The sequence below is a fragment of the Micropterus dolomieu genome, linkage group LG13 (assembly GCF_021292245.1).
Source record: "Micropterus dolomieu isolate WLL.071019.BEF.003 ecotype Adirondacks linkage group LG13, ASM2129224v1, whole genome shotgun sequence".
NCBI lineage: Eukaryota > Metazoa > Chordata > Actinopteri > Centrarchiformes > Centrarchidae > Micropterus > Micropterus dolomieu.
The window spans coordinates 16,743,942-16,769,766 of record NC_060162.1 but is presented as its reverse complement, the minus strand read 5'-3'; the positions used below and the strand labels follow the sequence as shown (position 1 = coordinate 16,769,766).

The window sequence follows — 25,825 nt, the reverse complement described above, 5'->3', positions numbered from 1 at the left end:
GCTGTTCAAGAACTCACATTGATATAACTGTACAAGACATAGTTTTGAGTCACTGTGCAGGACGCAAAATGCCAAATAGTGTATTCTTCTTTATTATAAGACATATACGCTTAAATAAGACAAATGATAACATATTCTACAACTCTCACTAACCTTAATTTCTTATACTCACCCTTTCTTGTCACATCTTGTTTGCCAGCTCAGTTTTTCTGAACAAAGAATACAAAATAAAAAATGGTGTGATTAAATGGGATGAGTCGGTGGCTGTCTACACGTCACTCAAATACATGTAAATAAATACAAAGTTTACAAGAGTTTAGCACAGAGAGTATTTGAAGAAATAAGATTTACTTTATCTTGATAAGATTTTAATGATGCATGCCATAAAGTTCTACAGGACGATTGTGTGGTGAGTGAGTTTGTGTTTGTGTGTGTGTGCCATTTGTAGTGTACTGTAAGTCTGATGTGTGTGCGAGTCAGAGTTGTGAATAGAGCTGCGATCAGAATGCACCTGGTAACCAGTTTGTCTTGCAGAACCATGACATTACATCCATTACACCAACCAACACCCGTCTCAGTTATGCTCTCTTACACAAGGTGTGACCGCTTCTCAAAGCAAGACAAAGCAAATACTGTACATTTGTTCTGCCTTGATTTTCTTGGCTGAGGGACTGTATCTGTAGGAGGGTGCGTTACACAGTATCTCAGAGGGTTGTATTTTATACACTGTACAGTGTACTGTGTATTGTCTGATAGGATTATTGCTGTTTCACTGAGATTTCTTAATTCCCCTTATATATTCTGAGCAAAGCAGATATATGATATTTCCCAGTAGTCCAGCAATCAAAGTTGTTCCCATTGATTTACAATAGTACAAATTAAACCCAGCTAGATTCATCTGGTTCATTAATTACAAGTGCCAAAATATGCTTTAGCTAATAAAAGATAGCACACAAACCCAACACTCCCTGTAGCTTTGTTTCACAGTTAAGTCTCAAATGACAATGACTATGGTAGTTAGGAAAAGTAGGTTTTATTTGAGAATAGATGTAGTCAGTCTATAAAGGTAGTTTGAAGGTGAAAACCCACAGGTGCTTATTGCGGTATGGTTATACATCACACTTTCATAACAATTAATTACAGTAAGCAACTTTCCTGTGCCCTTCTGGGACTATAAAAGCAGTGCATTATACAACCTTTGGAAAGTGGCTTATGTTGGGAGAAGACAAGCCCAAGTGGAATTAATGTTGCATGCATGTGTTTATGTAGCAACACATACAGGCAGGGGCAGTGTCCTGATTGTCTGGTCAGTGAGTGTTTGTATGCCTCTGTGTATTCCACAAATGCTCTATAGTTTACTTCAGCTTCTCTCCCTTTTTACCATGTCTTTTTTTATTCCTCTCTTTCGTCTATGCTTCCTATTCAAGGTTTTTTCCTGTTCCCCATCCCTACATATCACTAGGCAGGTCTGCTGTGCTCATAAGTGAATCAGTCATACCCCAGTGCAAAATAATTACTCTTAACGCACAGACATAAAAGATGCACAGAGTGCCAACCTCTCGTCTTTCACTGTCTGTCTGTCTTCCCCGCTCTCTCTCTTGGTTTTTCTTATAGATAGATAGCATACATGCTTGTGTTTGAGTGAACATGCAAGGTAACACATGATTTGACTATTTAACTACACAAGCATATCTTCATTTGCACCTCTTTTTTACATACCCCCCCTTTTGATGTCAGCTGCTCAACGTGTGACTTAAGTCAAGCTGAACATGATCCTTAAGTGCTGTCGTCCTGATGTTAACCAACCTTTGACCTTGCGTCTTCTCAGGTGCTGAACCCTGCCTGCTCTGACACCGTGTCTCCAGACAGACACAGTGGCTGACTCTGAAAGAAAAGTGGGCAGATAAAGAGATAGGAGGACAGAGGGAGGTGAGTGGAATGAAGAATGGAATCCATTCTTATATCTCTGTCGATATATCTCTGTATATTCTATCCTGCGCTCTGTCTTGCTCTGTACGCGAAAGGGCTGCTGCAGGGTTGGTGGCTTACCGTTTACATAGCAGCCCAATCAGACAGAAAACAAGAGAAGCCCTGTAGCAGAGAGGTTGGCTCACACCCCTGCTGAGCCCCAGACTGAGTGTGTTTGTCTGTGCCTGTGCGCATGTAGATGTGTTAAGGTATTTGCAGCTTCATTCAGCCAGAGTTCATGTGGAGAAAGTCAAGATTATCATGTTCATGAGAAGCCAATGTTTTTTTTATGTCTGCAATTTCTCTCTACTTCATGCTACAACTTCCCAAGAAAACCATCAAGCAAGACATCATATTTTGAGACTAATAAATGGAAGGGGAGTAAAATGTTGAGAGCTATTTTCAGACATACGTGTCTTCTGAGCAGCAACAATGGCAGCACACATCGGCCTTTTTTGCTCCTATATATAAACAACATACCATCAATTTTCACATGCTGACAGCAAAGCCTTTGGAGGCCGAAAAGAGAAAGCTGTTAAAATCTTCTGTTTGCCTTTTATATCTCATTCCCTCCTACTGTATCTGCTCACCTATATGTATTCTCTGAATGAACAAAAGCCCCACGTTCATCCTGTGGTCTAGTCTTCAGTGTTAATGTACATTGAGGATATTTTGAGGTCAGACACATTTTTGTGATCACAGTTGGTCTGGGGGCTGTGGTCCGAGTGGTTGCCGAGTTCACCGACTGCTTTGGTAAACTGCCTACTTATGTATGTAAAGTAGCTTTTATGCAATTCACCCAGCGGCCTTCCACACTATCATCTCAGTGGGAGTGTTTTGGGGTCTGCGGGTGTGTGTTTATGTGTAAATAATTGATTACTGTAGAGGTTTTAGTGGATCGCTGGTAAGACTGAACCGGGCATGAATAGGCTGCTCCTCTGCTTTGCTCCACAGAGTGCATAACATAAGTATAACATGTATGCTGCTGCTCAGTGGACTCTCTTATGTTAAATTGATTTAAGTTCTCTTAGTGCTGCTGGAACGATTAGTCGATGATAGATAGAATCACAGGAAATCCAAGCAAACGTTGATTGACAACAACTTTGATATGATATTAATCATTAAAGCCAAAATATCACGCATTAGCCGGGTTTGCTGCTTTTCTGTGTTTTATGTCAGCTTAAGATGTCACTTTGATTTCTGGTAAACTGTGATGGGCATTTTTCACCATACTGAACACGTTTTACACTAAATGATAAATTGATTAAACTAATAATCCATGCATTAATGCATTAATTGATAGTGACAATCATCGGTAGTTGCAGCTCTAGTCTGTGTTATGTTTAACAGGTAACAAGCCAAGCTATGTTTTCTGGTTACTGGCATACATACTAGTTGTGTTGATCCAACAAGAAATATTTTTCACAAACAAGCCCCCCTTCTTTCCCTCTTTTTTCCCACACTTTTCTCATCTGCTGCCTAAAGCACTTTTGTTTTCTCTGTTTATTTCTTCATCTTATCCTGTTCTGCCTTATTCATGCTTCTTCTTCTTGTGTGTCATTCCTTCTCTCTTTCTTGCCCCTTAGCCGCAGTGTCCTTGAGAAAGCAGTGACTTTGCCGGTGAGCGCAGCAGAGCGCATCTCTCTCTCTCTCTCTCTCGCTCTCGCTCTCGCTCTCTCTCGCTCACATGCTCTCCCATTGACACTCACTCAACCCCCCCGAACACACACACACACACACACACAAATTTGGTAGGTCCATGGCAGCACTGTCAAGCAGAACCAGCCCTTACAAGTCTCTTTTCTTTAGTCTCCATAAATAATTCATCACCAGTAACAGTGGCTGAACTTTATGCAAATATTGACAAACCTATTGCTGAGAAAATTTAGACAGTCGTTTCTTGTGGTGAGCACAGTTTTTGTCCACTTACTGTTTCCAGAAACATATAGTAAGACATCAACAAACTGCTGACGCAAGCGAAGTATCTCAAAGTCACGGCAAGATTGAGAGCTCTCCAAAATCAGTCGTTCAAACCGAAGTGAAAGGGAGTTATGTAGTTATTAATTAGTTAATAGTTAGCCTATCTTTCTTTAATAATGCTTGTCAATTACATCCCACATGCTGCAAACATAACAGATGACACTGTGTCCATTAAAAAGGCAAACAATAATTCAAAAGTAGAATTTTAGTTCAATTCACTTTCTTGGTTAGATAATGAGATGTTCAAGAATACTGAATTTAATGCTCTTCCTCAAGAATTACAGAATTCAGACAAATTGCCCTCAGGTGATACCGCAGTTAGCCTGCCAAAGTGGAAACACGATGCCTTAGTGCCCTCCTCCTCATTAAAGATGCCCTCCACTAATCTTGGCTGATGACGGCCCATTGTCACAGTTTTCCGTGGCTTTTGAAATATAGATGGAGTCTGATTGTCTGGTTGTAAGATGAGATGTTATAGTCTGTTGATGCTGATTGTTCTCTGTTTTCCATTAGAGTTCATAGAGTGTGTATTGGGTCACTGCTTTTTTCCTGCCGCCTTATGTGTTTCCTGTTGGATATCGAGTATCTTGCTGTTACCTAGCTGCAGTGCTATGCATGGCAGTTGTGTTTTTGTTTCGCTTCCTGAATGTTTAGGATCGGAGTCAGTTAATCTATTTGGAATACATTGAGACACTGATATGTTAAATTTTATCTACCATCTACATGACATCTACCTCCATACACCTACATTTACGTACACTTGACGGTATCTCAGTGACACCATGTAATCTCTCTGTCTCTGTGTGTGTCTCTCTCACTATTTTTTGTGTTTGTCCCACATTCATCTGAAAAATGCTTCCGTAGCCATGGCGACCAATCCCAAGGGGAAAAGTTGTGGCTGAATCTCTTTCTCACTCTCTTTTCCCTCCTTTGTCTCATGCCTCGTTGCGATCTAATGCTTTTCTTGCACACAAACGTACACACATACACTAGCATGCCAGAATCCAAAAGCAGAGGAGATGCAGTTTGTGTGAGTCACAGTGTTGTTTTGGTTTGAGCTCAATTAAGCACTGATGTAAAATACGTGACCTAATTACTGAGAAACAGTAAACCTGGGGATGGAGTTGAGGATGAATTGCTTTTTTCCCCTCAGTTTTCTGCACTTTCTTTCTTGCTGTCTTGCTTGTTAGTGGCCATGACTGTTCCACTTGAACTTTTAGACATTAAACACACAAAAGACACTGATGGAGAAATGCTATTGAAAAAAAGAAGGTGAAGATGAAGTGAGGAGGCAGAATAATGTCATAAGAAGTTGGAACTTGAAAAAGAGAGTCCTGTACTGATAAACAGAGTGAGTTGTCATTGCTCCGCTACAGAAGGGCTTCAACACACATATGTGTATGTGACCATGTGGGCTACCAAGAGGTGTTTCTGGGCACGTAGCCTCATCTGACATAGGTAATTTCAACCTTCTCCTTATTGACTTGTATCTTGCAAAGTATGTTTTTTTTGTTGTAAATCTTAGTATGTGGTTTTTATGGATGTGGCTTTGTCAAGAAACAGTTGCAGGTTGTCTTTCAAAATGCAGGAGGTACAGTTTTGTGAATGCATAATAATCAATTGTTAGTTATTAACGACAAGTCCTGTACTTGTGGCTAGGTAAAGTTTAGGTTAGTACTAATGTAAACAGTATATTTTTGTGAAAAAGACATATCAGCCATGCCTTCACTTCTCTTCATCCCTTCTTTCTTTTCTAACAGCCTCATTCCCTTCACACCCTCTCCCTTGTTCTTTCATCCCCCCGCCTACACTTCCTTCCTTCCTGTCCCCACCTTTTTCGATTCACCCAGTTGTTGTCCTTCTCAGTTTCCAACTTTCTTCTGCTGTTTTTCTCCTTGCAGTTTTTATTCTTCACAATTTCTCCCTTTTCCCCCCCCCATTCCCCTTCTTTAGCCTTGCACGTCCCACCTTATGGCTCCATTATTCTTATCTAAATCAGTCACATCCTGTCATTTTCACTGTCTCTCACTCCTTTTATGTCATCCTGTTTTGTCTCTTCCTAATCTCTCATCCTCCACCTCCCCCCCCACACACACACATCCATCATACTGCACTTATCTCCCTCTCTTCACCACATACAGTAAACCTCTCTTCATTGCATACGGTAAACTCTCTCTCAGTTTGTTTCTTTCCTCTCTTATTCTCTTGTTTCTAACCTCACTTACACATTTTTCTCCCTCTCTACCACTGTACCCCCCCCCCTCCGTCTTCCCCTGAGTCGGAGAGACAGACAGGAAGGAAGTGTGTAATGAAACGACCATATCGAGCACACTGCCCAAATAGACCTGGAATGAATGGAGTCACTGATCAGCCCTTGCTAAAGCAGCGCAGATGAAGAAGTCTGGGGGTTGGTAGAGAAAATTAAACTGCCTAATGTAGCACACATTTTATGAATACTTCTGTCAGAAAGAATGAGTACACAAACATGTTTACTTTCTCTATCTGTGAATCAATGTGGACAATTAACAACACTAGATGTGTGTTTACTTGGGAACTCATTTAAATGCTATTCTATTACTAGTTAGCTGTATTTGAAACAAAATTTGTATTTGAGTACAGAAGAAAACATTTCTGCTGAAGGAGGAAGCAATCTGCATTCTAGAGATTTTCTCCACTCTTTGAACAGTGAAGCAGACAGGCGAGGCAACAGCTAAAGAGAGTGAAAATTGGAAAAACACTGTCAAGCAGGAAGAGACAGAATGACAGGACGGACTCTCCCAAATCACTGAAGTTGTTCTATGTTTATTAATGCTCAAAATATAAGATTATGTCATCGGGAGGCCATCCTGTGAAATTAATTTCTTAAAAATACTTGATCCTTCAGTGTGATTTGGCTTTCGTAATACATCTCGCTAATCTGTTCATCTGCCTCAACCCATCACACCACCTCTCCTATTATTAATGAAAATGGACAGACAGCGATAAATAGAGACACATCACTACTATACTAAGCAGTGTGTGTGTGTGTGTGTGTGTGTGTGTGTGTGTGTATTCTCCTGCAGAATACGTTAGTGTTAAACATTTTAGCTCCTGTTCAGCGCATTTGTAAGTAGTGATTTTAGGGACCTACGCCTACACACAAGTGTGCCCACAAACCAGCACCAATTGCTGCAGCTGTAAGGAAAACATAGAGGGCGTCTTTAGTGATGTTTGAAACAGGGGTGTCTTTGTACATGTCAGGTCACAACCAACTACTGGAGCTCGCTGTGTGTGCGTGTGCGTGTGTACTTCAGAACAGTGTGTGTACTTTTTGCATTCAGCTGTTATTAAAGCCCCGGCTCAGAGTCCCACCAAACAGCTTCGCTTGAATAAACTGAATTACTCTGCAGAATTGAGATGTGTGTGTGTGTGTGTGTGTGTGTGTGTGTGTGTGTGTGTGTTTGTTTGCCAGCTTGCCTGCGAGTGTGTGTGGTGGAGTAGAAGCCCATTAGGGAATTAGTCCACATCTGGACAGACGCATTGTCCTCATTCACTCGCAACCCATAACATACAGTATATGCTTCAAAAATGGGAGGGTTTTAGGTCAACTACTCAATTTACTGGACTCCTCTAATTTGTGTTCTCCACACTGTGTAGATGTATTTACCTGTTGATTCATCTCTGCAGCTCTTAGAATTTAAATAATGTAAGAATTCATTAATTGAGCCAGCATGAATTTCATACGTTTTATATATAACACTGCTTCGAAATCTAATTTGATAATTTGCTCTGTGTCAGTGCTGCGTATTTGTTTGGGTTATTTATTACGAAAATAATGGTGTTAGTAGGATGCAGCAAAAACCCACACTGCTTCTTTTTACTTAAATTTGACAGCTGGCGTTGATGCGAATGTGTTTTTATAACTACTTACATATGCACCAACATGCTCGGACAAACACACACACAGAAAGCGGGGGGGGGGGGGGGGGGGGGGGGGGGTGTGACAGCTTTGTGTGTTGGCAAACATGAGCTTAGCAGTGAAGAGCCTTTCAAGCAGGATTAAGCTGCTAAGTGTCAATGGAACAGACAAATGGGCCAAAGACCACTAAGATATCACTTACACTGCAACAGTCGGTGTCAGTTTGTCTGTGTGTATGTACGGTGGTATGTAAAATAGGTAGTGGACCAGGAAGTGTGCCGTATATTAAAGGTAGAAAACAGAGGAGGAAATCATCAGGACACACACTCTATGCACATTCACGAGTCTTCTCACAGACTATGGACTGTGGAGCCTCAGCAAAGCCCTGGCAGGACCATCTGTTCCTGCTGAAATCGGCACAGCAGGAGCCTACCAGTGTGTGCGCACACACACACACACACACACACACACACACACACACACACACACACACACACACACACACACACACACAGTTGCAGCATGCTTCAGTTCTGGCATAGTGATAGTCTATTTATTCCCCACACTGACGCAGGACAGTATTCAAGTGTGTGTGTGTGTGTGTGTGTGTGTGTGTGTATGGTAGTCAAGTTTGTAGTTAAAAGTAAGGTAAGGAGAGCAAGGTAGGCAAGGAGAGATCAGGGGTGTACCTGAGATGACTAATGCTAAGCAAAATTTAAGATGATGTAGCTGCACAAACAGATGGATGGATGGATGGATGGATAGATGTGCACATTCATCTATCCTTGTTAGTCTGTGACCTCAAGTCTCTCCAGTCTGACCCACCATCAGCAGGAACTGCGCACACATACAGCTTTTCTTCATTTTAATAATTGACCAAGGGGAGTTACACTCCCCTGTCAATGTTATCTATTTCCCTCCCAGAAGCAACATCAGCGTTTTCTCTGCTTTCCGCCATCTCATCAATACTCTATGCTCTGACCTCCCCTGGCCCGTACCTGGACCCAGTCAAGACAGAACTACAGTTTATTATATATATAATTATAGTGTATTTCACGGGAAAGCCTATGCCTACAAATATAAAGAGGACAAAAGAGAAATGAAGTGAAAAACATGTTCATCTGATTGCTGAATTTAACTGTTAGTGGTAGAGCTTACAGATTAAAATGTTCATTAAAATATAATGGTGTATATAAGGTATGCTGTGCATTTTAAAACAACAGCTCAAATATAATTTGGTTACCAGAATGGCTGCTAAGAAAGCAATTTTAGCAGAACGTTTTATGCGCTATTTTATCTGTATTTTTAAATAAATCTGTAAATAAAATAAAAAGAAACAATAAACAAACATAAACAAATACAGATGACAAACAATACTGAAGGAGTTAATAAAATAGCAGGGAAACATAAGAGAAGTAAGAGAGCTAAATAAATTGGAACAGACCAGGTCCATAAGTTGAGATCAGTGGGGAAATCAGTGTGGTAGTCAGTAGGAGAGGTAATTGCTTTTGTGTGTGTGTGTGTGTGTGTGTGTGTGTGTGTTGGGGAGTCGGTGTGTCAGCTGTGATATTAAGGAAAATTACGTTCACTTATTCGTGAAACACTGTATCCGTGTTTGTCTTCAGAATATGTGGTCAGATTGAATTTGATTGTTCCCGAGATTCCTGTAAATATAAATAAATGAAACGCATGTCAATAAATGTTTCAAAAGTCTAGTTTTATTGCATAAAACTAAAAGCAGTCTTAAATTATTGTGTAATAGTTTAATGGACCAATTCCTGACAACATTGTTCTGCCTGTTGTCACAGCTGCATATTACCACTCAGTGCCAAGTGCTCAAAATTAAATTAGTATTGTGGAGAAATGGACAGAAGGGAACACATTGGCGAAAAGGAGAGGGAGGCAAAGACGGAGAGAAAGATAGCAAAGTTTGCTACAAAAGAGTATAACTTGTATACAGTGTGCTGTATACACCAGTTTTGGCTTTGAGAGAGATGCAGCGAAGAAGTAACAGGAAATAAAGAAAGACATACCTGACACCATGTCCCTGGAGTTCTTTGTTCTAATATCCTTTCAGCATGTGTAAACCCTGCTGCATAGTCCTGCATTAATGAGACATAATGCAGGCAATCTAAAGCATGTCACTACCTCCTGATCATACTCTCTACTATATAGGGTGTATGTTCAACAGACTTGCACGAACCTGTTTTCTTTGCATTGTGCTGTGATGTTTTCGTACGTCCTTGCTCACATGGGATTGGTTTGTTTCCATCGACTTAAATGGCCCGTGCGTACATGGATACACAAGTTCAAGTTTTTGGTAGTGGCCCTGTCACAGCTATTGGCAAGACATTGCTCCTGTATTTAAATGACTTGCTGGTTATTTCTGCAAGTCTGGAGAAGGCAATCCGGCACGGTCTCCTCTGCTATGTCAGCCAGTAAAACCTCACAGTGAGCTACAGCTAAGACAACCTCACCAGTCAGCGAGCAGCTTATCTGGCCATGTCTCTCTACTCTTAAATACAAGCTCTTCCTTCGGGTGCAGGGCATTCTGACTCTAGCTGCCACAGTAGTGGTAGTTGGAACTTCCCTCACAGGTTCTTCAGATCTGGATAAAGGGTCTACACATAGACACCAAATAGATAGTATAGAGTCCAACCTTTGTCTCTGTCCCTAAAACCATAAGGAGGAGAGTGTATCTTAGGTCTCCATTTGAAGCGTCCTCTGTTTGTCTCTCAAGGTTTCCTAACTTGAGACTTTTTCTTAGACTAAATCTGTCCAGCTCATGATATTCTGGCCATTTTTACACCCTGGTTACTGTCTTCTTCTTCACATGTCTTCTTATCTGCAAAGGAAATACTTACTTAATTCTTGAAAGGTATGTATAAAACTGTCGTATCTAAGAAAGAAATCATTGTTTATTTCTGAAGAAGAAATCAGTTTGTTATGAGAAGGAAAAGCCCTCACAATCTAAGGTTGTATAACTGGTCTGTTTGGTGTCACATTGTTAATGATTTACGTTGGTAGTTAATCAGGTTGTTCTGTGTTTATCTAAATGTAATTCATTGTTTTGTTGACATATTTGTAATAGTTGTTATAATATTCACACAAACCCTACAGCTGTCAGGTAGTCTTTGCTGCTCTCTGTGTGCAAATGGTAGCAACTTTTTTATGTGTTTTAAAAGTCATAGGTCATACTTACTGACTGTCAGCAAAACTGTGAGATATTATTTTGCACATAGTTATACCCTCAATCTTGCTTTATTCAGCCCAGATTACACTAAAATAATTACTACTTCTATTTTAGAAAGACTGTTTGCAGTCTAGTCAATTGAAGTCTGCTATTCTGGATTTACAGTTGGCAGCACAAAAAAGGATTAAAAACAGAAGTAGCAGAAATAGACAGATGAGGAAATGGGACAAGTTTATGTGGGAAACAGAAATGGAAAGACAATACTTGGGAGTTTGTAGAGAATCTTCATTTTCATCTAAATTCAGTGTATTTTTACATTTTCAAGAAGAATAGAGATTACACTGCTGTCTGCCGTCTCCTTTGAACATGTGGTAGCTTTTCTCTGCTATCTCCTTTGCAGGGAAAAATTAACCTTCACTCTCTTTCCATTTCTGTCTCAGTGCGCCTCTCTCTTCCTGTCACATTTTCTGTGTCTCTGACCGCTTGTCATTCCATTTGTTTCTGTCTCTCTCTGTGCTGCTGTCTCACTCCAATAGAGAAATAACTGGGCAAACAGACATCTCAGTCAGATAGCACCTGTTCACGCAATGCATGCTTCTTCACAACCGAGGTGGTTAGAGAGAAGTGTATGTGAGCGTGATTCTGCATCCATTCTGTTTATTAGGCACCACCTGGTCCTAAGAGTTTTATTATTTGGTGTGTGTGCGTGCGTGCGCGCACGTTTGTCCAAGTCATTCCCACACACTTTTTGCAGATGTTTTCCAGATATAAACATTATGGCACCAATAACCCTGGAGCCAGCCACACACAAATCAGTACTAATCTAACACAGAGGTATCACAAACAGCCTTTCAGGCATATAATGAATGTTTAAACATGATGGGTCAGAAATAGCATTGGTAAGCAAAGCATTCATGAGATCTAAAATACCTTACCTATGAATAGTTATGTGAGAGAAAAATCAACAGTCTAAAATAACTTCAGAATAACACACAGTGCCACAAAGGTCGCCCATATTTACAGCTGCTCATTTCTTTGCAAAGATTAGCTTTATAGAAGGTGTGCTTCGCTGGAGTGCATAGAGACGTCTGTACAGATGTTGGTTTAGAAAAAGAAGAACATGACATGTGACAGCGGGGCAAGAGCTGGAACTAACATGCAGAGCAGCAAGTACATGAGACGTACTTCAGCCCGTTACCTCATGAAGGGTCTCTCAGCACCTGCTTTTCTTTTTACACTACACAAGCACCTTCTTCGCTTTATCATCTGCCAAAAACATGGCAGAACAAACAATATGGTGTATGTATAAACATTAATAGAAGCTCGAGTTGTGCATTTAAAGGTACAATGTGTGAGATGTGGCCAGAATTTTAGTATACAACATTATCAACAGAATGTGAAGAAGTAATAGTTCTGACATTATGTCATCTGTCAGTGTATTGTGTTGCAGAGATATCTACTGACGTTAACATGCTAAGCTACCCCTGGCCAGTGCTCGTAATGCCACAGAAAAATGCAACCACCTTCTGAATTCAAGTTCTTCTCTTCTCTCTCATTGTTGCTGTTAAAACGAAAATTATCTCCGTACACACCAGCGTTTTAGCTGCGTATCAGAGTTGATCTCGACTGAAATTGCACATCTAGTGGCCGTTCACATACACTGGGCATGCGCGTGCCGGTGTAAACATGAAGCAGATGGTCTATTCTGCAGTTACAGAAAGAATAAAGTACTACAGACTAAGAACCACACCAGATTTTATTTTGCATGGACCAATAACGAGCTGGGACTGTTACTGAATGTAACATGGGAGTTAAAAGTGGCTGTGGCGGCGGAAAACAGACTGGGAGTCGTCGCAAAGTAAATATGGTCATATACACAGTACAAGTGTAGGCTATAAGTGTTATTTGCACAGTACAAAATATTTTAATAAAAATACCCTGTCAAAAACTCTGTCAGTAGCATCATGTTTCTACTTTGTATGACTTGAAACCCAATCAGAGAGCCAAACGTGAGCTTCTGCGTCATCATTTCTATAGTCCTCCGTTTTGGCCTGTCTTCACTAAAATGCCCTCCAGATTTTCAAAACAAAAAACGGGGTCTGCAGCGTTTTCAAACTTTTGTTTTTGCCTTTTTAGTTTGGACGGGAGGTGCAATCGTAGCAAAAGGTCTGTTTTAAAACAAAAAAAAACGCAGTAGTGTGGATGGGGCCTAAAAATCCTCCTCCTACCCTGGCGGTCAAAAGCTCCCGTGCTAGAGGTGTTAAAGAGGTCATATTATGCTCATTTTCAGGTTCAAAATCTTATTTAGGGTTTGTACCAGAACAGGTTTACATGTTTTCATTTTCAAAAAACACCATATTTTTTGTCATACTGCACATTGCTGCAGCTCCTCTTTTCCCCCTGTGTGTTGAACGCTTCGTTTTAGCTAAAGAGTGATGCATCCTTACCACTACAGGATCTTTGTTGGGTGTTGCTAGTTAAGGACTACTAGCCAATCAGAAGCAGAGTAAGGCAGGTCGTGAGAAGCCGGTAAACATGGCTTCGGTTCAGCTGTATATGTTCCCCAACATGGACTGGAGCAAGAGATTCAGAGTGGTGAGTTATTAATTTGTCTTCTGTGGGAGATGGGAACTCCCTTTGGGGTGGCTTTTTCACTTTGCAAACCTATTACATACACAAAAAAGGTATACAACTCAATAAAGCAGAGGGAAAAAGCCAAAAAGCATAATACCACCTCTTTAACAGTTACTTAAGACAAAGGCTTGAAAACACACTGTATAATAACAAGAGAACAATTGCACAGTGTGCCTTCCACAAAAAAAGTAAGTAAAAACCTGCAACAAAAGAAATAAAGGGGTAGCAAAGACGAGCAATCCAATCCAATATTTATATAGCACAATTTAAAAAAACAACAAGGTTACCAAAGTGCTTTACAGAGATGATATAAAAGCAAGGTGGAAGTAAAACAGTAGATTGATGTAAGCTTGTATAAAGTAAATCTGTGCCCTGCCTAGACTTTGTTAAAGATGATATCTTATTCCCAAAACTGTGGCAGGAAGCTTTTTCCTGGGACAGGGCCCAAGGCTCTCTCGGTTATAATCACACTACAGATGGTTTTTATAGTAGATCATTAGTTTTGGGGTTCTCTAAAACTCCCTGATATAAAAAAGATACTCATTTTGTGACAGTAAAACACTGAGGTTTTTATAATTCATAATTGTAACAAGTGCCAGCCCAATTTATTTGTGGATATAATGTGAGATATCTCCTCCAGCTATTCAGGCACATAACCAACCATCCATCGGAGATTCTTTCACTGGTGAAAGAATGACAGTATTTCTTGAATCTTGGTATCCTGCTGTAAAACTATTAAACAGTAGTCCACAACATTTCAAAAGAAGAATGATTCAAAAGGCTGATAATCTAACAACAACATTATTATAACTCTGAAGGGAATACGTTGTGAAAATAAGCTCCTCCAACACTAATTAGCACACTCTCTCTGGCTTTTGTCAATCCTCTGTCTCCCTTCACTCTGCCTCTGCTCATCTTATTTGATGGTTATCAGATGAGAAAGGTGTAAATTGCTGCTCAGAGCCATCTCAGCAAATTCCCCAGCTCTGCTGTCTCTCCTTCATCTTTCAATCAGTTCCCGTCCCTCGTTTCTTATCCTCTGCCTGATTCCTTTCATCTCTGTAGTGAAAACGGGATATTATCACCAACTGCTGGCACAGGAAGGACACAGCACAGATGTGTGTGTGTGTGTGTGTGTGTGTGTCTTTTCCCTTATGCGTAAACATCTAAGAGAAATATATTCAGTAACTATGGAACTACACAGAGGGGACAGAAATGGTGTCTTCAGACATGTCTGTGTTTGTGTGTGCACATGGTAAAGCCATGATCCACCACCAGCGTTAATGAGGCAAGAGTTGTACCATTCTGCCCCCTTTTCTCCTCTCCTTCTCTAGAGAAAAACATACACATCACACATTAATGACCCACCAGGATGTTGTTAATAAGAGAGAAGAGGAAAAATGGAGATGGAGGGTGGATGCAGAGAGAAATGTCATAATTGGTCAGTGTGAGCTCAAGGAAGACAAAGCCACAAGAGGGTTTATGAGCAAACAGGCAGATACAGTTTGTACAGGCAACATGCAGCCATGCGTGTGAAAACATGGGCCCCTTAGTCACCCTCAGTCCCAGTGGGAGACAGGGGAGAGTGGGCATACTGTAGGCCACATATTGTTGTTCTGAATATCCAGGGCTTCATGTGAGCTTTGATTCAAACAACATAAGCATTTTGTTACATTATATTTTCAAAACACAATTTATGGTGTATTTTTCATTTGTTATCACTTGATTTTATATAAAGAAAGGAAAGTGCCATGAGAGAGAAACCAAGGAAGGGAAATGGTGTTTATCGTTGAATTGCTCTGATAATGAGAATCGAATGGGGGCTGGCACGTTGCTATTATGCTTCTTGGCGGGGTGTTTGTGTCTGTGTCTGTGTTTGTGTGCATGCACTGTAATCATGTCCATACAATCCTAAGTGGCCAAGCCATGTTGGAAGAGAGCTTACCCCCCTCCAGCAAGGATTGTTGGCTGTAAGGTAACTGGCAAAACACAAGCGCGTAGACACAGACACTGTCGCTGCCAGGTGTGTTGAGGAGGTAATTGTCACTGTGGCCGGCCAGCTGCCAGGGGCTTAGAGAGGGGAGAGCTGGAGAGAAAATGAGGAGCAGCCTCTGGTGAAGTCTGTTTGCCCGAGGGGCCAGCTTAATATCTGTTGTTGCTGTTTATCCGATTCCCTTCTGTCCCCGTGCACCACTTTATATTCTCCTTATAGTTTCGCTCTTTTCCTCTATTGCCCGCTCTCGTCGTCGCACTGGCTCTTGTTAATGCTTATTTCCCATTCTCTCCAGTTTTCTCTCTTCTCTGCAACTACTCACTGCATCTCTTTTCCTCTCCCCTTTCCCTCTCTTGTTCTTGTTCTCCCTGGATCCCAGTGAGCTTTCACTAAGAGGCTGCAGCATCACCACAGTCCAATCCCCTGGCAGGTCTATTCCAGGAGAGACCAACTATCACATGTGTGTTTATCTTAGGGATGCATCAAATGTTCGGCCACCGAAATTAATCGTCCGAAAATAGCAAAAAAAAAGCACTTTCAGTGTTCCGCCTAATAAGTCAAAAGGCAAAAAACAATTACGTTTTGACAGCAGTGTGAAAGCATCTTAAAGTGTCAGAGAAAGACGCAAAAATCGCCGTTTGCAGACACTGTTCTGCTGAATTGTCTCCTAGCACATCCACACCATCTGTGGCTGACTTCTTAGAAAAGGCAACAAACTTGCTGATCTGCTTTGAGTGTTTCTGTCACTCGTTTGTGAGAAGGCGATTAAGCTAGCCGCACCTAAATTTGGATTGCACACGTATTCGAGTCTTTATGGTAAATCCACTGAAATGGACCAGAGTGAGCTGACAGGCAGGTTAGTGACTTTATCCTGTCATTTTCTTTCTTTACAAAGACAAGTGTTGCAGTATGAGAGTCCTACCTGAAGAGAGGCTATGAAGTCTTCATGTTGCGCGATACGAGAACCACATACAACATTATTTATCAAATTGGGTCGGACTTGATGAATTTAGCGTGAGGAGGATACACATGTGACAGCGCCCGGTTTTCAAATAAAGGTGTCTGTACAGTATGGAAATAAGATTAATTGGATTGTTTTCACAGAAAGTATAAAACAAATTACATGTGTCCATTAAAAGTAAATGGACACATGTACTTTACCAGACCCTCTTGGGCCTCGGACCCACCAACCATAGTCTCTCCAAATCCTGTGGGAAACACTGAGTAAAAATCACATTTTGACTATTTAATTTATGCAATGGTAAAAAAAAATGGCAAAATAAATAGAAAAAATGTGAATGTACTTGTTCGGTGTTCAGTATTCGGCATTCGGCAAATTTTTCATTATATTTGGCTTCGGCCAAGAATTTTCTTTTCAGTGCATCCCTAGTTTCTCTTTTCTGTCCCCTGACAGCATCCAGATAAAACCCTGGATGTATGTAGCCTCAAGGTGACTTGATACTCAAGAGACTCTGTTTATTTATCAAATAAGGAAAAATGCCAGTGGTAGTCCGGCAAGGTACAACAGCATAGAGATACTGTTTGCTGTCTATAATAGACTTTAATAGATGCGTATGTTTCTCTTGGATTCTGCCCAATGAATATTCATTCAGATCAATTTTATATAGTGCCAAATCACAACAGAAGTGATCTCAGGGGACTTTTCCTATAGAGCAGGTCCTAATCGTGCTCTTTGCAATATAATATTGTATTGTTTTCCATATCAGTGCAGTACCATTTAATCTAATTTCTCAGATTATGGGTTTCTCTGGTACCATAGTGTACATTTTGATAACGGATTAATCATTTCAGGATTTTTTTAAAGCAAAGATAGCAGACATTTTTCTTCTAGCTTCCCCAACTTGAGAATTTGCTGCTTATATGTTTTATATTATTGTAAACTGAATATCTTTGGGTCTAAGACTGGTGGTCAAAACAAGACATTTGAAGACATTTCCTTAGGCTCTGGGAAACTTTATTTTTCAAAAACAACTAGTTCATTAATCAATAATGAAAATTATCATTAGTTGCAGCGCTGATATTTATATTTACTGATTGTTTTAGAAAAAGTCCAAAAGTTTATGTAGTTTGTTTAACGTAAAACTTTGATTAATAGCCCAGGATTTTATTTGCTAAAATCAGTGAATTGACCCTGACTATATTTGGGACCGGCCTTCCATGCTTCCACAAAACTGAAATCAAAAGGATTCATAACTTGGATTAATTTTTATGAAAAGCTGTTTTGATTGTTTTGATCAGTGGACCCTTACAGACTAAAGGAATATAAATAATCAAGTTACGGACACATTCGGACTTAAGGAGCCTTCAAAGGTAACGTGAGTTGGCACTTTTTTTTTCTTTTCATCTCTTGCACTATGCGGTTACACCGGTAATGCTTGTTATTTCTTTTAAATGAACTGAACGATTAAATTGTGGAGAATCTAACCAATCTAACGATGTGTAGCATGCCCATACTGACATATTGATCATACGTTTAAACATTAATATGTAGCCTATTAACGATCTAAGCAGCTTAGAAGCAGCTAAAGCGGGCGTTTAATTGAGACCTACAGTTATTTGTCAAAATGTGTTCCCACGCCAGGCCAGTAAACGGAGTGGGCGGTGTTTTAGTACTGAAGTGAGTTTATCTGGGATACTATAAAAAAATTACTCTTTAAAGAATTTGTTGTCTTGTTCTTTGTTTTCGTCTCGTCATCATCTCACCATTTTCATGGAAGGATTTTGGCACAGTTTTTATTAAAGAAATGAATACTATAGCATTTTGTCACACCTGCTTGAACAGCCAACTCCTGAATCTGGAAGACCTCTGCGAAATCATCTTATATACTCTTGTTTGAGCAGGCAAGCCCAGCTCTGTAAATGTCAGTTCTCTGGTTTGAGTGTGACCAGATGAGTCTGTGTACTGTCAGTGGTGATACTGTTGACATTTCATGTTGTGAATAGGAACGTTGTGTATCTGTTCACCTCGGCTTGCTCCGCACTGATAAAACTGGCCTGTGTTTTTCATAGCCACACCAGATGTATACTTTACTTTACGGAGCCCTAAGATGAGCTGAAGGTAGAAGTCACCAGTAACTTTCATTTAAGTTCAAGGTTGTAGTTACAAAGAAAGACATAAAGGTGAATTGGTTTACTGATATTGAATTTTTCCTGGTTTTATTCTGTGTATTTTGAGTTCTTATCAAGCCTTTTTTTTCAGTATTGCTTTACTGTCACCCCTGTTTTTTGCTCACTGAAAGGAATAAAGGCCAGGTCAGAACCATTACTGTCTCTCAATTTATTGGAAGGGGCACTCTGTAGTACGATGGTCCAGCTCTCACCAAGCTCTAAACACTATAATCTTAAGTCCAGCATTGAGTTTTGTCTCTTTTCTCTCAATTTGTTTCCTGTTGCCGTTTCTACTGTTCATCTTGGGGTGAACCGGAAGTGCTTTATAGTAAAACACAATATTATATAGTAAAGCAGAAATCCCATTCTCATTATTTCACAAAATTTTGTTGCAATGTCACTGTGCATTCATGAGTATTCATATAGTATGAGGAATTTTTGTGTGTGTATGTGTGTGTGTGTGTGTGTGTGTGTGTGTTTGTGTTTGCGTGTGTGTGAATGGGGGAGGGTGTGTTAGGCTGTGTGCAACCCAGTTTATGAAAACAAGTACATGTTTGTATATTTCAACCCCCCTCCCTCAGAACCCTGCCAGCTCATGAAAAATGAATGGTGTGTGTGTGTGTGTGTGTGTGTGTGTGTGTGCACGTGTACGTGTACGTAAGTGTACGTAGAGAGAGAAGGGAGTGTTAAAGGGGAAAATCGAGGTATGGGTGGAATTGGGTTCTGCAGGGTTAGACAACACATGCAGTTTAAGTGTGATGGGTGTTTATGTATTTATTAAATCGACATGTCTTCCGTTTTTCTGTTTTTTAATCTAGAAAAGAAGAAGCGGCATTGCAATTTTCCCTTGACACTTCCTCCTGTAGTTGTTGAGTCACTGATCAATCTTTCCCCCTTCTACCCCCCCCGTCTTCTCTGTGTTTCTTCATCTGTTAGAAGTACAACCTCTCGTAGAGTGGTGGCCAGGGTGACAGAGGAGCACATGAGGAGCGGAAACAGCGTGACAGCAACATCCTGACCGGTAACCTTGCCTCTGCACCCCTGCCCCCGCCCCCCCAACCCGCGCCCAGCAACTCCAGAAGTGGGCGTCACAAGGAAGGAAACGTGCAACCACTCCTCCTGCAGGCATGGTAATACACTGTCTGTCTGTAGTGTGATTGTGCAGTTGGATGCTGGTGGATTATCCACTAAAGAGTAAGGAAATCCCCAGACTGGAGGGTGTAAGAGTTGAATCTGATAACTCGTTCTAGACATGACAACAGATTGTGTGTGTGTGTGTGTGTGTGTGTGTGTGTGTGTGTCAAAGATAGATACCTGATAATAGCTAGTGCAGACAGTGGTGTATAGCTTTGCGTCTTAGGGAATAAACAGGAGATGCATATACCTCCACAGGCTATGTGTTTCCATTGGGGAAAGAGGAGAAGGAGAAGACAAAGGTAACAGAAGAAGACAGTCTTGGAAAGTGATTGTAAAAGGAAGTAGAGTGGAGATTAACACTGTTGGCCGTTCATTAGGTTTTCTAAATGATGCATTTGTTGATATTTCGATCCAAAGGCAATGCATTTGTTCCTTTTCACATCACAGAAAAAAACCCACTGTGTTGTTTAGGAGGAGAGGGCGGCTCGAAAGATCAAAGAGAGCAGCGGAGAGAGAGAGAATGACAAGCGGGGGCAGATAAGACCATAAAAACATAAATGATGGACAGACACGGGAGAGATGAAAAGCGCAAAATATTGTAGAGTGCAGAAACTGGGGGGAGAGAAGGGAGTTTGAGAGCTGGGAAGGGTAAAGGTAGAGAGAGACGAGGGATTGATTAATGGTCTTAGCCTGTGACAGTGGGAGCTTTCCCCCTGAGGGGAGAGCAGAGCAGATGATGAATTATTAAAAACCAGAACAAGCAGGAAGGAGGAACCAAAATGAAGAGAGTGGAAGAGTGGTTTGTAGGAGAGGCGAGAAGAAGAAAAATGAATGATTGAGAGAAAACAAGATGTTGCTGAAGAAGGTGCTGAGGTTCATAAATAACCAAGGATAATGAGACCTGTGTGTGTGTGTGTGTGTGTGTCAGTCACAGTACTGTCTTGAGCTATGGTAATGCAGCAAATACTGTGGGTGACCTTGGCGAGGGTGTCACCCCATTTAAACCGCACAAAACAGCTTTTCTATCGACATACCTCTGAGCTTTCTGCATTCACTGAATACACATGCCCACGGTATTTTTCAATGTCTCTAATGTACAATTAATAGAAAACATAACCGAGTTGCCTTAAAAACAAAAATCTCTAAGGTTTTAAAAGCTTTTGTTGAAGCGGGAAAACATAATTAATTTCCTTTTCTTCCATATGGTTATTTTATTGTATTCTGGTATTTCCCCCATGCAGACTTGTCCATTCTCAGTGCTGTAGTAGTATGCCCAGAAACAGTGTAAAGCTCATCTGCTTTTAGCCGCCCGGTCATAATATTTTATAGGCAGGCAATAAACCTCTTAAACAATGCCGACACATTAAAGGGGGCAAAGGGCAGAGACAAAAAAAGTATCTTCTTTTAGTGCAGAGTAGGCTGGTTTATAAGCTTGATTGATGACACCAGACTTTAGATGAATGTCGTTCCTGCTGAAACAAGACAGACTGGGCGTTTTGCAAAGGGTTTCGATACATTGCCCTGCATTATATGTTTCTAGTTTTCTATGTATCCATTTTTATCCAGTGTTTATCAGGAGACTTGAGACGTCCGGCTTGACATGGACAGCCTTTTTGTTGTTTTTGCTGCTACATCGTGCAGCCATGAATGTGATAATGCATGTATACTTTTGATGGGCATGTTATGCCCGGCTATGACGTGCATGCGTGTGTGTGACTGCGTCCATATGGTAATTTGAAAGACAGTGAGAGAGAGAGACAGACAGACAGACAGACAGACAGAGAGAGAACACAATAAACCAGGAGAGCAGAGTGTGGCGGGCCAAGCAGAGTGCAGATAAATCACAGAATAAATTTTTAATGCAATCTCCCGTAGGCTGCTGGATGTTACAAAGACGGCGCTGAGTTTTTTTGTTTGTGTGTTGCTTGTCCCATCACTCCTAGCCTATTTTTTGATGGGTTTTTGAAGTTTTTGAATATTCTTTTCTCCTTCAACTTTGCTTGGTTTAATGTAGGACTAAATAGGTGTGACCACCTTTTTATATACAGTCTATGGACACAACACCACTTGTTAAATAGGTTTGCCTGGTTTTGGTGTAATTTTACAGTAGAGGTGTTTTGGCCTGTGTTGTCAGCTTTATTACAAACAAACCTTTGTATCTGCGGCTGTCTAAAAATATTAAAATCCAGTTTGTTTTTTCTCTCCCAGCATCCTTGTCTGTCGATCTCCAGGTTTTTTGGTCGAGCGTGTTTGTTTACTTTCGAAAGGCTTTCTCCACTCCTCTGCCATCCTCTCCCCTCCCTCATCTCTCATTCTCTCTTCACAATACCTCGTAGTGTGTGCTGTCATCCAAGCTCTCAGCACACACTTTAGGCTCATGACTTATTAAAAATAAGAGCGCATAAACACCTCCGCTGTTTAAGCACACACACATATGGGGCAATGTTTCTAAATGGCACTCTAAAAATAATAGGCTATAGCTAATAAAAAAACAAAGATACGGCTATAGAGCATCACTCCAATCCCAGCTGATATTGTTCCAGTGAGTCTTCTCCTTGGCTTTGGGTCATGTAATTTATAGCAGATGGCCACAGGGAGACAGGATGAGGCAGGAAGAGACTAGAAGAGACAGGTGGCGATGGAGGGGAAAGTCATTGGATTCTGCTGCTTTTAAAGTGAAGTAGCCACTACTGACTGGTTGCGTGTCTAACCGCAACACCTTGAACTGAAATGGTTTTACTGCAGGGCATTAAGGACAGAATGGGGGTGATAGAGGGTGATGGAAGTAATGGCTGTGTGTGTGTGTGGGGAAGACACTGTGTAATTGATTGTATGGGTTTTATGTGCGCGTCACTCTGGATTTTCATGTTTAGTTTGTGTGTATTAACACATTAGTTGTATTTTTGCCATGATGTGTACAGGCTTTTCTTCTGTTGGTGTGTGTGCACGTTGGTTTAGTACACAGCGAGTTGTAAATGCTGTGTAATGTGGTTATGTAACATGGGCCTGCCAGCCGGTAGGCCTCACTGGAGCATGAAATGGAGTGTAATTGGCAAGTGTGTGGACTAAAAGCACTATGCAACAATGGCATATGAAGGTATATTCACACACACACAATGCAGACAGCTGCGATTTAACAGTTGCATGTGTCTGTTTCTGATTGCATGGTAGAGGAGAGGAATCGCAGATTTCAGATTTTTCACCGATTCTGTGCAATTCATATTTGGCTCTTCACAAAGTTATCAGTTGTTTTGGATATCTGAGCCTTAGTGAAATCATTTGCTTTGGTGCTAAATTTATGCTATAACTCTGAAAATACACTGTCTGACCTTGTTTGTACACAGGCCTGTGTCCATATTCTTATTCCACAGAGATAAAAAAAACAAAAAAACAGTTACTTAGTACAACACAGTCCCATCACTAAAACATGATTACTAATAACATTTATGATACGTAGAGATTAAACAGCCTAGCAGGAAGTTGATGTAAAAAATCTTTTTTTATTTGGAGTAAATGTGTCAACCAGCAAGGCAGTAAATCACAATTTTATGGGACCCTTTATCCTGTGAGATCTTAAAGGATAAACCTGTAGTTCTTTTTATTCATTTGGCCATTGTTCAATAATAATATTGCACCCTCCAAGTTGATTTCTAATAATTGGTTTTAAACAAAACAGAAGAAGAGTATTTTGTGCTACTTTGCTACAGCCAATAAACTATGATATTAAAACTTTATTTGAGCGTGATATATTATATTTGGAGACACAGCAGCATTTACTTTGGCCCTGTAAGATACCTCAACTTAATTTTCTCCTCCAAGGATCAGCTTTAGGTCAATGTGCCGAAATTGGACACTGATTTTGTATTAGTGACACTGGGGGTTGTTACAGACATCTGGATGGAGATCCTTTGTGGCTTAACCATCATTTATGATTTATTTTTGCTCTCGCTCATACGCCCACACTTGGACAGGTGTGTGATTGACCTCTAGGTTACGTGCCGGTCAGGTTGGATTCAAGGACAACCAAGGTGTTGTCTATAATTGACTGTGTGTGTGTGTGTGTGTGTGTGTGTGTGTGTGTGTGTGATAACAAGGGCATAAAAGCAACTTAAGCTGTTTCAACGCAGAGAACTTGCAGCATTAAATAATATTACTTATACCGACATACTGGAATGTCATTTTTTTCATCTTTTCTTTTGTTAGGTTATTTTTCTTTAAAAAAAACATAATTTACCCACCTGTAGGTAATGTTGTACCATATTGTGCAATAATCTAAAATTATTTTTATGAAAAAAGAAAAAAATAATAATTGAATTTGAAAAATGTTACAAAAAACATTACGTTACCATGACTTTTTCCCTCACCATTTCTCTCAAATTAGTGTGAAACTGTGAAATCCTGCGTCAATTCCTGTCTTGGCTACAGTACTGTAGCTTACTTATAGTGTCACTTGTCTCTGCAACATTATCTGAGCACATGCTGGCCTAGGCGCTCGATTCCTGTCTGTGAGTCCGCCTTAACTGCTCTGATTTACATGGTGAACAGAGCGGCTGGGCAACAACTCCCCCATGGTCGAGTAGTACAGACACACACACAGATACATCGACACTCTCTTTGCAATGTGGTTTATGGCTGCAGAAGCTCCCATTAGCAACGGCTCATAAAATCTGCGACTGTTGGTCTGTTAAACAATGCTCTGAGAAGGCACACAAGTATAGATACACACATTATTGCAGATGTGCATGTAGGTACACATACATATAAGTACACACACTCACAGTTACACAGTTATCACCTTTTTTCTGCTTAAGCCAAAAGATAACATTTTCTCATTAAAGATAAAAGATAAAACATCACTTGAAGACTTGTGAAAGTGGCTCATAGCCCAGAAAAGAAACCCAGTGTTCAGTAACACGTATTTTTAATATCTATTAATCTGACTGTTCATTTTTCAGTCACAAATTAGTGTAAAATGCGTCAACACATTTATTTTGTTTTGTTTGACCAACAGTCCAAAACCCAAAGATAATGCAATTGGGAAATCTTCGTATTTCAGTTATTTATTAGTCAATGAAAAGTATTGTTGATTCATTTTCTGGCAATCAAGTAAATGTTGAATCTGTTGCCTATCCCAAACCCTGTTGTAATCCCTCTAAAGGAACGAGGCTTAATATTTTTGACGGACAGATCTTTTGAGAACAGCATTTCAAGTCACATAAAAGTATTGAATTGCTGCAAATGTCAAACAAAGCCATGCATGTCAACTGTGATCAAAATAAGACATGTTAATGTTAGGAAACCTGATTGCATAGAAATTCTAATACTTGCATATTCGCTCCATGTCACTGCCGCATGCTTTTGTGCCAGGTGCCAAAGTGTTGGAGAATCGCTGTTCCAGTGGGAACGGAGTGTGTAACCCTGCCAAATGTTTGTGCCTCACTCTACATACTGAGCTACACAGGCTGGGAGGCTGCAGTTATTGTGCAGTGCTTGTCCTCCATTCTGTTAATGGCTTTATCTCACTCACTCTGATGAAAGAGAATGTCACCAGTTCAATTAGGAATGGGGATGAAGTGTGTGTGTGTGTGTGTGTGTGTGTGTGTGTGTGTGTGTGTGTGTGTGTGTGTGTGTGTGTGTGTGTGTGTGTGTGTGTGTGTGTGTGTGTGTGTGTGTGTGTGTGTGTGCGCTTTTTGCGCACATGTGTGCAGTTTGGTCCTTGGATTTCAAGTAGGTTGATAGTAGCTCTCAAACGACACTATCCATACTTCTCCGAAAAGGTCATTTGTCTGTGTGTGTGTGTGTGTGTGTGTGCGCGTGCGTGCATGACGGTTAGCATGCCTGGTGTGTGGTTCTCTATGAGTAGATGTGTGTAGTGAATGGGAAGGGAAATGTG

At 40.6% G+C, this 25,825-nt stretch overlaps 1 protein-coding gene and 1 long non-coding RNA gene across 8 annotated transcripts in view; one reads left to right on the top strand and one right to left on the bottom strand.

The window, feature by feature from the left end:
• The window catches only part of LOC123981892 (spermatid perinuclear RNA binding protein), a 105,390-nt gene that overhangs the window by 50,961 nt on the left and 28,604 nt on the right, over positions 1–25,825 (top strand). For all 7 annotated transcript variants that reach the window (XM_046067124.1, XM_046067125.1, XM_046067121.1 and 4 more), the window contains 2 exons: positions 1,829–1,929; positions 19,732–19,925. In XM_046067124.1, coding sequence (XP_045923080.1) covers positions 19,923–19,925 — 3 coding nt within the window. In that variant the 5' untranslated portion in view covers positions 1,829–1,929; positions 19,732–19,922. The remainder of the gene's footprint in view (positions 1–1,828; positions 1,930–19,731; positions 19,926–25,825) is intronic.
• LOC123981893 lies at positions 77–1,923 on the bottom strand. The gene is made up of 2 exons (XR_006827846.1): positions 1,807–1,923; positions 77–209 (listed from the first exon to the last, which is right to left on the bottom strand). It is a non-coding gene; the product is annotated as an uncharacterized LOC123981893 (long non-coding RNA).